General features: G+C 44.9%; 1 protein-coding gene across 2 annotated transcripts in view; it reads left to right on the forward strand.

Moving 5' to 3' along the window:
* LOC127008969 (facilitated trehalose transporter Tret1-like) overlaps positions 1 to 15,883 on the forward strand; it is a 48,195-nt gene that overhangs the window by 5,324 nt on the left and 26,988 nt on the right. Inside the window, exons 2-6 of one of the 2 annotated variants that reach the window (XM_050881512.1) lie at positions 8,514 to 8,564; positions 9,973 to 10,108; positions 11,187 to 11,581; positions 12,920 to 13,075; positions 13,345 to 15,542. In XM_050881512.1, coding sequence (XP_050737469.1) covers positions 8,514 to 8,564; positions 9,973 to 10,108; positions 11,187 to 11,581; positions 12,920 to 13,075; positions 13,345 to 14,067 — 1,461 coding nt within the window. In that variant the 3' untranslated portion in view covers positions 14,068 to 15,542. Of the gene's footprint in view, positions 1 to 8,513; positions 8,565 to 9,972; positions 10,109 to 11,186; positions 11,582 to 12,919; positions 13,076 to 13,344; positions 15,543 to 15,883 lie in introns of those variants that run through there. The other variant, XM_050881513.1, reaches the window with a different exon arrangement.

Below are 15,883 nucleotides of genomic sequence, written 5' to 3' on the forward strand. Positions count from 1 at the left end.
TTTTTTTTATAAATTTTACTCTACATTTCGTAGGTTTGATTATACATTCCACCTCTGGCGCTAACCAGCCTTAACATTATCATTGACATATTGCAACGGTGACAGGAAAAGGAGTATCAGCAGCGGTAGTAGAGGCAGCAGAAGAATGAAGAGTTGCTGGAAATGAAACTGAAAACGAGCATCAGCCTTTCTCTGAACACCCAACTCCTACTTCTCATCCATTCCTCATTTTCTTTCCACTCCTCACCCTCCGCCCTCCTTCTCCTGTCATCTTTCTTAATGTGTTAAGCTGTGATGATCTTTATGATGTTGTTGTTGCTGTTACTGATGCTGTTGTTGATAATGTTGCTATTAAAGGTGGTGGTGATGGCAGTGGTTGTGGTGAGCTTATTTATGAATATTGTTTAGGATCAGTCAATCAGTCAGTCAGTATATTAGCCAGTTATTCATTCGTTCATTAAAAAAAAATAGGCAGTCATCCAGTCACTGAGTCAACAAATGGGTCAGATAGCGCAGAATGAATGTCTGCAATGGATGTAGGAGGAAAAACTATGGTTGTGATTTTGAATTTCTGGTTATTTTGCGGGGTGTGGAGGAATAGATAAACGACGTTAGGGAAAAAAAAACCACTAAGCGACTGCATCAAAAGAAAATCAGGGAGAAAACGTATCGTAAAATTAGCGGGCCTGAAATGAAAAAAAAAAATAATAATAATAATAATGATGAAAATACGACAAATGTGATGGAACGGATTAACACTCAACACTATATAAGCTCAATGACGGTGAATGACACAATACATCGCGTTACTTCATATTTCTTAGACACGGTGCATTAAATATTCAGCGGACGACTATTCCTTGGGTACTGGGTGTGCGCCTCGCTTTCTCCACCCCTGACCGTCTGAGGAATTATTCAAGGCCATCACTGATACAAGACGAGGAGGATTTATCTGCATCCTGGACATGTTAATTACTCCACTGGACGCGTTAATTATGTTCTGATTGATGTATCGTATATTAAGTATTAACAAGTGCCATTCATAACAACGGAAATATTACTCTTTTTTTCTTTTACAACAAAGGAGACAGCTCAAGGGCACAAAAAAAGAAACAATAATAAAAAAGCCCGCTACTCGCTGCTCCTAAAAAAAAGAATCAAAAGAGGTGGCCGAAAGAGAGGTCAATTTCGGGAGGAGAGGAGAGGTGTCCTGATATTACGCCTGCTATGATACAAACATTTAATAACACAATACAAACACATGCTCCAAGTCATACGAGAACATAAATATCAAAACCTGAGAAAATAGATAAAAAGTTCATTAGTTTTAAAAGACTCCGTCAGTTTAACCTTGGTGGTAAAATACGAGTGAAAAAAAAATACTGCAAGTGTGATTAGTAATTGATCTTAAGAGCTGTGATGAATATTATATTTAGCTTCTCTTTCCCAGCATCATTCTCGCCGGTAAATATCCCTCCTCACTCTGATGATAAGGTGGAGCAAGAACGCACATGTTTCGACCAGACAAATTGAGAGAAGAAAGTGGGAAGACGGGAAGATAAGTGCACTGAAAAATATGAGGGTGGAGGAGGGGTAAGGAGGATGTGAAAGCTGGTATAATTAGACTGAAAAAAGAGGTGAGACATAAATATAAGTGATGAAATGAATATGAAGCACGAACAGAAGTAAGACATGAGTAGAAGTGATAAGGTGAAAATAGAAAACCAGCAGCAGCCATCCATAAATAGAAATGATGAGATGAAAATGGGAAACGAACAGAAGTAAGACACAAATAGAAGTGATGAGATAAATATGAAAAAAACGAGAAAAAAAATGAAATGAGAAAGAAATGAGGTAAGAAGTAATGAAAGTAATTCTGATGTTAGATTCAAAAGAGCTGAAGAAAACTAGGCAACATGCAAGGACGTAAAAATAAAAAGGCAGACTCAAAAGAAAATGGGATGTTGGAATGCGTCCACAAATAAAGGATGACTGACAGAAAATGGGAAGGAAAACGATGCACGTGGCTTTGAGGGAGTGCTAAAAAAAGTTCCATATTTGGGAAAGGAGATCGAGTGAGAGTGTTTTATACCTAAGTATGAGAAGGAGGGCGGATTATGAAGGAACGAGAGATCAATGAGGAATCAATTTGGGCACATTAAAAAGTGAAGGATATTTTGGTTTCTGTAAATGGGAAGAGAGGGAAGCAAATGATGGAAAGGATGATGCAAAGTGTGAAGGAAGGTCAATGGAAGAGAGCAGAATGAGGAAGAGGGAAAGGAAGGAGTAGTAGAAGAAGAAAAGGAAGATGAAGATGGAAAGAAGAGACGGAGGAGGAAGAGAAGGAGATACAGTGCGTTGGAATCATACAAGAAATCGAAAGAATAACATACACGATAACAAAAAGGCCAAAAAAGAGAAGAGGAGAAAAAGGTATGAAAAAAATAAAAAGGAGAAAAAACAACAACGAAGATATAATGACAGGCACGATTTAAAGAGAGCAAAAAGGAAAAGAGGAAAAGGTGGGAAAACAAAGAGACGCAGACCAGAAATAGGGCTGTAGAAGAAACGAAAAATGAAAAGGAGAATTAGCAAGAGGAGGAGGAAAATGAAGAAGATCGAGGATACTGTAAAAATAAAAAAAAAGGAAAAGGAGGAGGAGGAGAAAATGAAGAAGAAAGAGCATACTATAAAAAAGGAAGAAGAGAAGGAGGAAAAAGAAGAAGAAGAAGAACGAGGAAGGGAAAGATAAAGAAACATTGAGCTCAGTAATGGCGGTGCGGACACTTTTAGCTAATGAAGAGCTGCGAAGAGATAATGAGGCGATGAGTCGGATGAGGTTCGCTAAGGAGACATAAAAGGGACCTAAAGCTGAGGTTTCGCTCGGCCGCACATTGAAACAGAGATGCGAGGAAGGAGGAAAAAAATATATACTCGTGGATAAAAGAAGAGAGAGAGAGAGAGAGAGAGAGAGAGAGAGAGAGAGAGAGAGAGAGAGAGAGAGAGAGAGAGAGAGAGAGAGAGAGAGAGAGAGAGAGAGAGAGAGAGAGAGAGAGAGAGAGAGAGAGAGAGAGAGAGAGAGAGAAATTACACAGATTTATAGAGTATTCAAAGTATCATAAACTTAGTAAAAACTCACTTAACCTGTATATCAACAAAAAACAAAAAACAAAGTAAAATTAAATGCTGAATCGCTCTAAGCATCGAAACACAACTCAAAAGAAGAAAATAAGGGATAGGTGAATAGAGAAAAGGGTAAGGAAAAAAAAGTCGCGAGAGAGAGAGAAAAGGAAGGAGATATGGAGGGAAGGAGAATATGGTGGAAGGGAAGAGGTAGGAGAAGGGGGGGAAGGAGGAAGAGACAGAGGTGTGAAGGGAAGAAGGAAGGGGAGGAAAGGAGATAAAAAAGGGGAAGGAGAAAGGGAGAGAGATATGAAGGGAAGGATAAGGGGAGAAAAAGACGTATATAGGGGAGGGACAATGATAAACAGGAAGGGGAGGAAGGGGAGGATGGATATGGTAGAAAGGGGGAAAAAGAAAGAGTCATAAGGGAAGGAGGAAAGGGTAGAAGGGGTGGAGGAAAAGGACAAAAGGACAGAGGTATGAAGGGAAGGAGGAATGGATCGAAGGAGAGAGGTAGAGAGAATAGGCAGGAGGGAGGTAGAGAGGGTAGGTAGGAGGGAGGAAGAGAGAGAAAGTAGGAGGAAGGAGGAGGAGGAGGAGAAGCATGGCGTCCCCTTAGAAGATGCCCCGTTGCGATAAGGCTTCCCGGTCACTGTAAGGCTAAACTATAAACTATACAAGCGGTAAACTATAAACACCGAGGGTGCATTGAGGCGCCGCTGCGGGGATGAAAAGGATCGGATCGCATCCTGCTGAGTCTGTGCCCTGGGCGTGGCGGTGGCGGTGGTGATGGTAGTGGTAGGGGATGGTGGTTGTGGTTATGAGGTTATGATGTCGTTAAATAGTTAGGTAATGTCAGTGGTAGTGGTGTTAGGGGATGGTGGTTGTGGTTAAGTGGTCGTTAGATCGTTAGGTGGTGTTAGTGGTATTGGTGTTAGGGGATGATGCTTGTGGTTAAGTGGTCGTTAAATGGTTAGGTAATGTCAGTGGTAGTGGTGTTAGGGGATGGTGGTTGTGGTTAGTGGTAGCAATGTTTTTGGTAGTGGTGGTGTTTGTGGTAGTAATGTTTTTGGTTAGTGGTGGTGGTAAGTGGTAGTTAGGATGTTAGGTGGTGTTAGTGGCGGTGACAGCAAAGCAGGGGGAGTTAGTTGAGGCAGCATTTTTTTTTTACAACAAAGGAGGCAGCTCAAGGGCACAAAAAAAGGAAACAATAATTAAAAAAATCCCGCTACTCGCTGCTCCTAAAAAAAAGAATCAAAAGAGGTGGCCGAAAGACAGGTCAATTTCGGGAGGAGAGGTGTTATATATTCAGTCCAGTGGTGTTATATATTTGGGCTCAATGTGATAAGAAAGCGGAACCGAGATAAAACTTGACTGCTGAGGACTTTTTTGTATGTCATTTTTAAAACACTAACAAGATACACTACTGGGAAGTACAACGTAAGGTAAAACTAGGGAACAACTACTTCTCCCCCTCCACTACCCCAGCCCCCCTACCCCCCAACACAAGCCTGGGGACCTGTGGGGAACCGGGGTTGTTTGGGGGGGGGAAGGCAAACTCACTGAAAAATGGGCTTCCAAAATATCCCGAGAAAAGTCCCTAAATTAGGGAAAATTCCCTGTTTCTGAATGTAAGGAAAATCCCAAACGTATACTCTCACATGCGTGGGCTAATTGCTACCCAAGCGTGCTATCGCTAACCAAGCGTGCCGTCGCTAACCCCCCACATGTATGATGCACTTAAAATCGGTTCTTTAGGGTGAGTGAGGATATTTAAACTACTCTAACCGAGCTTTACATAACCTAACCTCGACCCCCCTGCTAACCAATGGGGGCTGGGCCCCCCCTGGACCCCCCCTCTTAAAGTACCCCAACCGAGCTTTGCGACCTGGCAGCTATCTGAGGGGCTTCGCCCCTTCGACCCCACTCACATGTATGATGCGCTCTATTAATCCCTGTAGGGAACCGTGGTTTTGGTGGTGGACGGCCAAATCACTGAAAAATGGGCTTTCAAAATGTCCCTACAAAAATCCCCAAAATCGGGAAAAATCCCTAGTCTCTAAAGAAAGGAAATTCCCTAACGTATACTCTTGTAATCTATTCCAATATAAGGTAGCAGCCGCCGCAGTGGGTCTGTTGACGAGTGTAATTGTATGGTCAGCTTAGTTAAACCCCCATCCCACCACCCCCGGCGCCCCAATCCGTAGTCGAGCAACTCTTGGGAAATATCATGTTTCATAATTACATATGGTACAATACTGACGGTTAACCCATTCACTTCTTGTAAGTTGATGCTAGATAATTTTTACCGAGTAGTTTGGGATACAAAATAAAACAGATTTGTGACAGCTGTCATCCCGTACCGACGCTCCTGCTGTTAACTGACCCGGGAGTGACCTACCGACTGCTACGTATCACCCTGGCCTCCATTTTACTCAAACTATAAGTATCGCGCGTTGAACAATATCCGTTTGTTTTCCGACGCGTGCCTGTCACAGCTTCATGCGTCCGCGAATCACAAAGCTCACGTGACACGCCCGTGTCACTGTCTGACTCGGTATTGGGATAGTAATCGGTCCTTTTGTCAACATACATGCATACCAATAAAGAGGTTAAATACTCAGTTAACAGTTACCGAGAAGTGAAGTAGACTGATATTTTGAGGAAGTGAGAGTGTCGAGCCTTCCATCCATTATGGCGGCTTGAAAACAGCTGACTTCAGGAACCCGCCTAAAGGTGCCACCACTGATACACCCTCGCGTAGTAAAATTTCACGAATGTATTCCTTTAAAATTAGAAAATACAAATAGCTGGGGCATTAGTTGCTTTAATATATAGAAGAAAATAACGTAGAACTCTTAAAAGACCGTTTTTTGTCCGAAATCGTTATGATCCATGCGCGTTCTGGATATTACTGACTTAGGAACTAGTTTCTGTGGTGTAGTATAAGGCAGCTAAGAGGCTCAGTCTGCCCAGGAAGCCGTCGTGTCAAGCAACAACACTGGACTTAGAAATTTTCAAGGCATCCCCACTTAATCAAGCCGTTTACGCAGTAAATTGGTACGACCAGTAACTAAAACCTTCACAAATGTGAAGCAAATACCGTGCTATTGTTTCGGTATATTAGAAGCAGTTGTTGGCAAGATTAACCCAACGCAAGGGTCAAGGAAGAGTCTCATGAGACACATACCAAACAAACAGCGCCAAGGTCACAGGCAGGCAAAACACATCCGATGCCCTCCCGTCTTTGGCAAGCAGAGGAAGCGTCTCAATACTGTTGCCAAGTGTGAGTCTGTTCCCATGGGTGATGACGAGGTTCAGGATGACACGCAAGGAAGTACAAGTTGTTTCGCCTTCCTCCGTGACGAAAGAGAGCGAACTGTGGGAGTCGTGAGGAATAACAACAGTGACGGATTTGAGGTGTGGGCGAGGTTCAAGATGACGCTTTTATGTGCTTTGCTGTACTTATGAAGGAATATATATTTGTAACCCTGTGCCCATGTTCATAAACGTATCAGGTTCCCATTACGAATATTTCCCAGAGCCACAGAGAACGCTGACCGGGTTTTTATGGGTGATTTTCCCGTTCCAGATGCCGTAGTAAAACTCTCACTAGCATCACAAAACAATCCACGGAAATCCCAACAACTTGTGCGGAAGTCTTTTCAAACATGCGAAATGAGGTGCCGATACGTTCGAGAATACAGGGCCTGAAATATCTCGGAACAGAAAAAGAAAGGTTTGCAAAAATAGATTTATGTTTGACAGTCACTCATGAATCGTCTTTCGAGGGGGAGTGAGTTTATGTATAGGAGGGGGGGGTGCTTGTGTGTTTTTTAGGGCTTATTGACCAGTCCAATAACCAGTTAATAACGACGTGGCAGTGATGACATTGACCTGGATGCTGTCTGGCTAAAAATCAAGTTTTTAAATTCATAGACATGTGAGTTCGTACCCAATAACGCACGAACACACACACCCAATCTCTCTCTCACACACACACACACACACACACACACACACGACAGCTCTGCACACACACACACACACACACACACACACACACACACACACACACACACACACACACACACACACACACGACAGCTCTGCACACACACACACACACACACACACACACACACACACACACACACACACACACGACAGCTCTGCACACACACACACACACACACACACACACACACACACACCGACAATAATGAACACTTGCTGGCGAAAGCGAGTCCAACTCGTGATCAGGCCGTGGTAAATTACCCCCCCCCTCTCTCTCTCTCTCTCTCTCTCTCTCTCTCTCTCTCTCTTGCTCGCTCACTGCAAATTTAATTCAATTTCACATGGCAAAACGAATTAAATAAAGTGAAAATAGAAGCTATGTTATAAAGTAAGACTCTGGTATACGGATAATCTACCCAGACCCGTGACAGGAGTTAACGAACAATGGAGCACACACACACACACACACACACGCACATCATCTGGGTCGTTCAGTCTCGTCGTCCGGGACAGAGATACTCGTAGGATAAACAGTCAGTCAAGCGGAGGACAGCCTCCCTCCTGGCCACAGCGGGTTGGTTAGTGAGGGATCGCGGCTGTGAGAGTGAGCCGTGAGTGTTAGCGGTGAGCGGGGTGAACATCGCGGAACCTAAACACCTCTACCTATCCCCCTCACCCCCCAACGAACTCCCCCCTTCTCCCCCCAAGCACACGCCGCAGGGTAAGTGACCAACACACACCGAGGCAAGCAAGAGAAGGGGTCATTTTGGACTTTTTTTGTGCAGGAAATTGAAGGAAAGTTTGTGTTGTGTCAGGATTTTTTTTTTTTTTTTTTGTGTGTGTGTGTGTGTGTCTCGTCCCTCTCTCGGTGTATACATGAGTTTTTTTCCCTACAGTGTATGCTTGGGAAGTGACTGGTTTTACTATATAGGGTGTGGTGTGTCTTGTGTGTTTTTACTTCTATCTGGTGCCCTGAAAATGTGACTTCGACTGTTTTATATTTCTATGTGTTGAGAAGAAAGTAAATCAAGTTTGCCTGCTGCGGTGAAGTCAAGTAATAAGGGCAGTGCGTACCGAGTCCTTACGTCAGCGCTCCACTTGTATGATATTAGAAAGAAGCGTGCCAATGACAAGCGATCAGGCATAATTAATGAGACCTGCTGCCGGCTAACGTAACGGCGGAGAATGGAAGCATATAAAATGAACCTTGGAAATATGATCAAGGAAGTGAAAATATAGACTAAAAATACGATGGTGATGCCGAATTTCAAAAGATTAACAAGGAAACAAAAATAAATCTTAGTCTAATCTTTGCTCTCTCTCTCTCTCTCTCTCTCTCTCTCTCTCTCTCTCTCTCTCTCTCTCTTCCCCAGATGGAGGTCACAAACACATGTTGCTGCTACTGGGGATCCCTTGCCCGGCAGGTGAGTCAAACAGGTGTCCCATTAAGGCAGGTGAAGACCTGTGTACTTTTGTGTGATAATTACACGTCGGTACTGACAGACGCTTCCACCTCTCACATCAACTATTTTCAAAGGCCCCAAAGAAGATCAATCAAGTTTTCATGAAAGTTTTCTCACGTTCATGGTACAGTACAGCAGGAGGGTCACACTACCGCCAGGGTCATTAAAGTACCCCTGGAAATGCCCCAAACGCCTTAGAATGTCTTGCCATATATGTGTGCTTCGGTGACGGTGTGTTTAAAAATACGGCTCACAGTTTCTCTTATCTTGCGTTTAGTGACGAAAAAAGGAAAATATATAGATCACACATGGACTGGATTAAGTTTTCACGTCTCTTTATTTTCCCTTTGGTATTTGCTTTTAAATCTATCTTTAAAATGGAAATTACTTATCTTTCAATCATCATTTTTCATATGTTTATAAGAGTTTTTTCGGAGCGGAAATTTCAAGAGGTAAATTATCAGTGAAATGATAATAGAAAATAGGGTTTTCCAATTTTGTTTCTGTATCTCTTTACTTAACATAATTACCTCAACTATGTCTATTCTAAAAGGTAAATCCTATGCAACCCTACATACCGCATATCAATACCCACACTCAGCCACAACCACCTAGTCACACCCACACCCACACACCCACACATGCACCCATACCTACCACCCACACCCACATACCCACACACGCACCCATACCTACCACCCACACCCACATACCCACACATGCACCCATACCTACCACCCACACCCACATACCCACACATACACCCATACCTACCACCCACACCCACAAGCAAACACACTTGCACAAATCACACAACCACACCAACACCCACCCACACCCACCCACCTAGAAACCCTCCCCCAACAACCACCCCTCCCATACATACACCATTCCCCCACTATATACACAGACACATACACCCATACACACACAGGTATACACAATTTTCATGATCGTTATTTGTGCGTTTTGGTCAAAGATATTCAAATTAAGGCGTAGTGAGGGACGACAAAGGAAGAAAATAAACACATGCAGGGTTTGGAGGAACGAAATTTAAACGAGAGACTTATTAGCAAGGCCTTGAAAGCAGCCTTGGCCAGATGTCTTCCCCACAAAGAGCGAGAATAAGCTGAAGGTACAAAAGAGGCGAGTTACTAATAGGCGCCCGCATTGAGGAGGGAAGGGAAATTCATGGTTCTAACAAGGATATTTAGTGAGCGCACACACACACACACACACACACACACACACACACACACACACACACACACACACACACACATCCTCTCTAACTATACCTCATGCACCCATCATTCCCCCCCCCCACACACACACACACCTGCCATTAACCTGTCCTGCATCCCTACAGTTGTGCAGCATCCTAGTGGTGTCCAGTTCCATGCTACAAGTGGGCCTCCTTCTGGGCTGGCCGGCCGTGCTGCCCGCCATGCAGGCCGATAACAGCACCGCCATCAACATCACGGACTACGACGTGAGCTGGCTAGGTAAGAGGAGAGCGGGAGGAGGTGGACTAGATTAGGTAGAAGAGAGAAATAGAGGAGGGGGGAGGAAAAGGAGGAGGAGGAGGAGGAGGAGGGGGAGGAAGAGGAGGAGGAGGAGGAGGAGGAGAGCAGCAGGAGCAAAAATGACGAGCTGTTAATAGTTTACGTTTCTTAGGAAAACTGAATAAAACAGAAAAAAAGATGAAGTAATGTTGAGAGAAAATAAATGGAGGATTGTTCAGGTTAAGAAATGTAGGGGGAAAAACAGATGTTCGTATATACCTGACTGGGGAGTTCTAAGAACATTCACCTGATCTGATAACGAACGAATAGGAGAGAAGGAAGAAACGATGGCGGAAAGGAGAGGAAAGGGGGCGGAAGGATGGATACGACGGGAGAAACAGGGAGATGGAAAGAAGGAATAAAGAATGAATGAAAGGAAAGGAAAAGTGGGTGTATGAAAAGAACTAGAGAAGCATGAATATATATATAATAATAATTTGTGGAAAGACTAAGAGGAAGGAAGTAAAAGAGAGAGACTGAGAGATATGAAAGATTAGAGATCCGTGGAAGATTGTGGTGAAAAGGATAAGGGAAAGGAGGTTGAAATTGAAAATGAAGTGAGGGATTTTGAGATGATGTGAAGTTCGCAGGATATGCAAGACTGAATTGTTACGTTAGAATTTGGATGTATAAATAAACCATTTCTTAATTTGTGAAACTAGTTATTAAGTGCGTGCATGTGTGTGTGTGTGTGGTGGTGGTTTCTATCCATGTATACCTGTCTGTCTCCCTGTTTGAATATGCGTGTCGAATCTGTGTATACATTTTCACAACCGATTCTTGTCAATATGCTCTACTTGTTTATGTTTGCAAGTCTAATATACGTATTCATTTTTATACCCGATTCTTGTCAATGTCTCTACTTGCTTGTATATGCATTGCTAATCTATGTATGTATGTTTCTATCTGATTATTCTCAATACGTTTCTATATGACTGTGTGTTTTCCCGTTAGTTAATCTCTGTCACTATTTCTATCAATCTATCTCTCTATCTAATCATCACCCTCTTCCTCCCAGTCTCCAGCGTGGGCCTCGCCGGCATGTTCACCAATCTTCCCTCCGGGTTCCTCATCGACTACTTCGGATACCGGCGGCTCCTGACCATGTGCCTGCTGCCCGTGTCCGCCTCCTGGTTCATGCAAGCCTTCACGACCTCGATCACCCTCCTCTACATCGGGAGGATCCTAGGCGGCATGGCTCTTATGCTATTCACCACTCTCGTCCCGCCCCTCATGATCGAACTCGTGGAACCAACCTACCGGGGCTTCCTGGGCTGTGGTTCGGAGATTGTCGTGGCCTTTGGAATGCTCTTGGCTTTCCTGATGGCAGATTTTCTCCACTGGAAGACTGTGACAATACTCTCTGCGCTCCCCTTCATCCCCATCTTCTTCCTGTCGCTTGGGGTTCCGGAGGTAAGGAGGGGTTGGGTGGAGGGAGGACAGGGAACGCTGGAGAATGGCGGGTGGGGTTGTTGGCATCGGGGTTCGAGGAGGTGATGGTGGAGGGTCGGAGGAAAGGGCTGAAGGGATCTGTGGAATGTGAGATGAATGATACATGTGTGAGGTTATTGTGATTCAGGAGGAGGAGGAGGATAAGGAGGAGGAGGAGGAGGAGGAGGAGCAGGAGGAGGAGGAGGTGGGAGAGGTGATGGAAGGATATTCGAAGGGCGAGATGAGTGTTTTTAAGGGATAGTGTGAGTGAATAGGTTTGCAGAGCGTGACTGTGGCAAGGTGAACGGGTGAGGTGTGTGTGTGAGTGTGTGTGTGTGTGTGTGTGTGTGTGTGTGTGTGTGTGTGTGTGTGAGTGTGTGTGTTGCAATGGCTGCGGATCAGGAAAGCTCTAACCTGATAACCTGAGGGAGAATGTGTAACCTACAAAGAGAAAGTGTCACCCAAACAAAAAAGAAACTCGTGACAGGGAGCGTAAGACCGACCATGTAATCTTAATCTATTGGAAGCCGTTTTGACAGCCTTGTTGCCTCTACTATTGCGACATTGAAGAAGGAAAAACCCTCAAGAACTCTCACGCTGGTAAATCTGCTGAGAGATAAACGTAATCCATACACACTAAGCCGTTCATTTAACTTTTTTTTTTTTTATATCCCCGCCTATTGCGCCGGTAGGCTTTCTTCAGGGGCCAAATGGTCGGCCCAATCCCGTCGTGGCGCAAGCAATTTTTTTTTATAATGGCGCCAGTTATGCTTGGCTCATGCTGCCCCCCGGAACTCATTCTTGATTAACTGGACGGTTTCTTCTAGACTCCGGGTTGATGGGTGGTCTTCTGGACAGCATGTGGGTAGTCTTAGGCCACACGGCGGTGACTAAAAATCCCAGGTGGTAGCGTGGGGATTCGAACCGACGTTGTCCATGGCGTGGTGAATGTGAGCCCAGCACGCTAGCCACTCAGCCACCGCCTACCCAATTTAACTTAATCCACGGAGAGTTGTTAAAAACGTTACGCCACTGACTCAGGAATAAAAAAAAAAAAGAAATTGACGGTTATTTTGGCTGGTGAGTGAATTGTCCTCTTTTGTGTTTACTTTCCTTCAGTCTTTCCTCTGGTTGGTGAGACTGAATGATCGTATTTTGTCTTCTTTTTCCATCAGTCTTGAAAATTGTGCGAGTGGGTTGAAGCGTCGTGTCTTCTCTTTCCTTCAGAGTCACTTTTGACTAGGACGAGAAAGTTATCTTCCTTTGGGTTCTCTGACTGGAGCGGGTGAGCTGAAATGTCCTGTCTTCTCTTCCCGTCAGTCTCCCTTCTGGCTGGTGAGGGCGGGCCGGGTGAGGGAGGCCGAGGCGGCACTCATCAAGCTTCGAGGGCCCGCCCGTAGGCCCGCGGCGCAGGACGAACTGCTTCAGATCCAGAGGAGCATCAGGGAGCAGCCTCAGACAACCTTCATTGAACAGGTAACATGGCCCTTTACCCCCCAAATGAACACCACTGAGTGCCAGGAATCGAACAATGACTTCTAGTCAGAAGGCTTGGGTTCAATTCCTGGCACTCAGTGGTGTTCATTTGGGATGTTTTTCACTGTGTTAATACAGTGTCTCTAAAATAAAAGGAACCTTAACTCTCTCTCTCTCTCTCTCTCTCTCTCTCTCTCTCTCTCTCTCTCTCTCTCTCTCTCTCTCTCTCTCTCTCTCTCTCGTGACGTATCTTCGTGTGTTCCCGGCAGGTGCATCAGATCGTCGTCCCTCACAACCTTCGTCCGCTGCTCCTCGTGTCCGCAGTCATGATCCTGAGAGAGCTCGGGGGTCAGTTCGCCATCTTTTCCTACGCCGCCTATTTCTTCGCCACCGCCGGCGTGATGATCAACCCACTCACGTGTACGGTTCTGGTGGGCGTTATGCGGCTCATCTCCACTTTCACCTGCGCTTTCCTCCTCGATCGTGTGGGCCGGCGCATTATCCTGATGGCTGGGTGTTCCTGTTGCGCCATATCCGCCGCTGTTGGGGGTCTTTTCCTCCTATGGGAAATTCAGGGGTCGTCATGGGTGCCTCTAGTTGCCGTTCTCGCCTTCGCGTTTGGGTATGGTTTCGGCGTCGGTCCCATTCCATGGATCCTGATGGGGGAGCTTCTGCCGACACCGGTCAGGGTCGTGGGCTCCACCATCGTCGTGTTCATCTTCTCGGCGATGCAAGTCTTCGTTGGCCTCATGTTCCCCAGGCTGATGGACGAGGTGGGTCTTGGGGGGAGTTTCCTGTTCTTCGCGGTCTTCAACACCTTCCTAGTGATACTGGTTCGTCAGTTCCTGCCGGAGACCGCAAGCCAGAGCCTCCACAGTCTTGAACATGCATTCGACGGGGCCAACAATACCACGCTCCCACTGAAAACCACCCCTGGCAAAAAGACAACACCCGTAGGCGTGAAAGGGACGTCCCAAGAACCTCTCTTGTGACTAGCACGCCACGAGGAAGCTGATTCACAGTGTTACACATGGCCGAGGCAGTCTGAATAGGAATAGTGAGAAAAAGGTTTACATGATTCAAAGACCAAGAGTTATGGACTTACACCAATGCAAGAGGGACAAGAGACCTTCTGGATAAAGATTATTTACAGACACCAGAAGACTGGATACGCAAAAGGCTCGTGATCCTATTATCTGCCTCACGTCTCCTTTCCCTTGTTACTTACGTTGGCTCCCGCGTGACGCCATGAGTTTATTGTTGTCTGCTTAAAGGATCAACGCCCGAGAGTGAGTCTGCCAGAGAAGCTTAACAATGGACGACTTTAGGTGATGCAATGGACGCTTTGTTGTATAGCCTTGCCTTCCAATGATCTGCCTTTCCTTAAGCTAGAGAGTGAATGAAAGGTGACGTATGTGTAGTGTTTGTATGTTTGTATGTTTCAAAGGTCATATGGATGGATGAATGGATGTATAGATGAATAAGGTAGTAATTATATACATGCATACATACTCATAGTCATATATTTATTATCTGTAAAAAATGGTGATTTTTTTTCTAGTTTTTGAAGTATATGTAACCCATTATAACACACACACACACACACACACACACACACGTACACATAAAAGAATAACCTTATCCTCTACTCCAATGTTATTTCATTATCCTTGTCTCTCTCTTTCTCCCGTCAATAAGATCAAAATAAGCTAAATTAATAAGCTAAAAGGAGGAACGCAAGGGGAGACCAGTGGCGGGGCATCAATATTTAATAATTATATTCACATTTCTCCGATGAACAGTGTAAGCGTTAATCACAAACAAGTGGTGTGTGTATGGGTGGGGGTGAAGGGGGGTGATGGGGCATGTGGACGTGGGCGGGAGGATGGGGAATGGGGGGTTTCATCTGAGGAGGAAAGGATGTGTGGGGTTACAAATAGGGTTAGGTAAAATATTTCTCTTACTCGCACTCTCACTTTCGTTCGCTCTCACTGTCTCCAACCTGGTATCTCTCAACCCCGCGCCGCCCCCTGCCCCGCCCTGCTGCTGCTGCTGGGGGAGGAAGTGCGGGTGGCGGTGCTGCTGGGCCTGGGGGTGCTGGTAGTGGGGGTGCTGCGGCAGGGGCGAGGAGGCGTCGTTGCTCTCAGTGCTGGAGTCTCGCTTCGGCTGCACAGGGCCGGATCAAGGGGGGGGGCCAAGGGGCCAGGGCCCCGGGCCACCCACCAAGAGGGGGCCTCCCACCAATTTAAACAATACATTTTGATTTAATAAGGTTAGTATTGTAATCATAACTAAACGAGTGTCAGTACCATGTAGTCAAGTGCCTGCACGTTTTCCTTTCTTTTGTTACCATGGTAATCCATGCAATTTGGATGGTCCATTTTCTCTTACGACAATAAGAGAGAATTGGCCCAGCTGTGTGATGTTAATGTTAATTAAACCATTAAAACCAACAAAAAATAAAATATTTCCCCGATTTTTTTTCTTTTGCTTCCTTGGACAGTCCAGGGAAGCCCGGGTTTATAGTGGCGCCATCTACACATTTCAACATTCATTATTGTCATTCTTATTACTAATGTTAATATATAGAAATACAAAGACAAGTATTTGCATATGTCTTCTGCGTGGCTTCCAAGAAATTGAGGCCGTTGGCGGAATGGTCCTCTATATCTATATACAGCTAGGAAGGTTCACTGGTCCCCTATTTATCATATTTTTAGTAATAATAATAGTAGTAGTAATTGTTTATTGTTGATATTATTGTCATTTTTATTATTAATATTATTATATAGAAATACAAAGACAAGT

The sequence above is a fragment of the Eriocheir sinensis genome, chromosome 39, assembly GCF_024679095.1.
Source record: "Eriocheir sinensis breed Jianghai 21 chromosome 39, ASM2467909v1, whole genome shotgun sequence".
In the NCBI taxonomy this organism is placed as follows: domain Eukaryota; kingdom Metazoa; phylum Arthropoda; class Malacostraca; order Decapoda; family Varunidae; genus Eriocheir; species Eriocheir sinensis.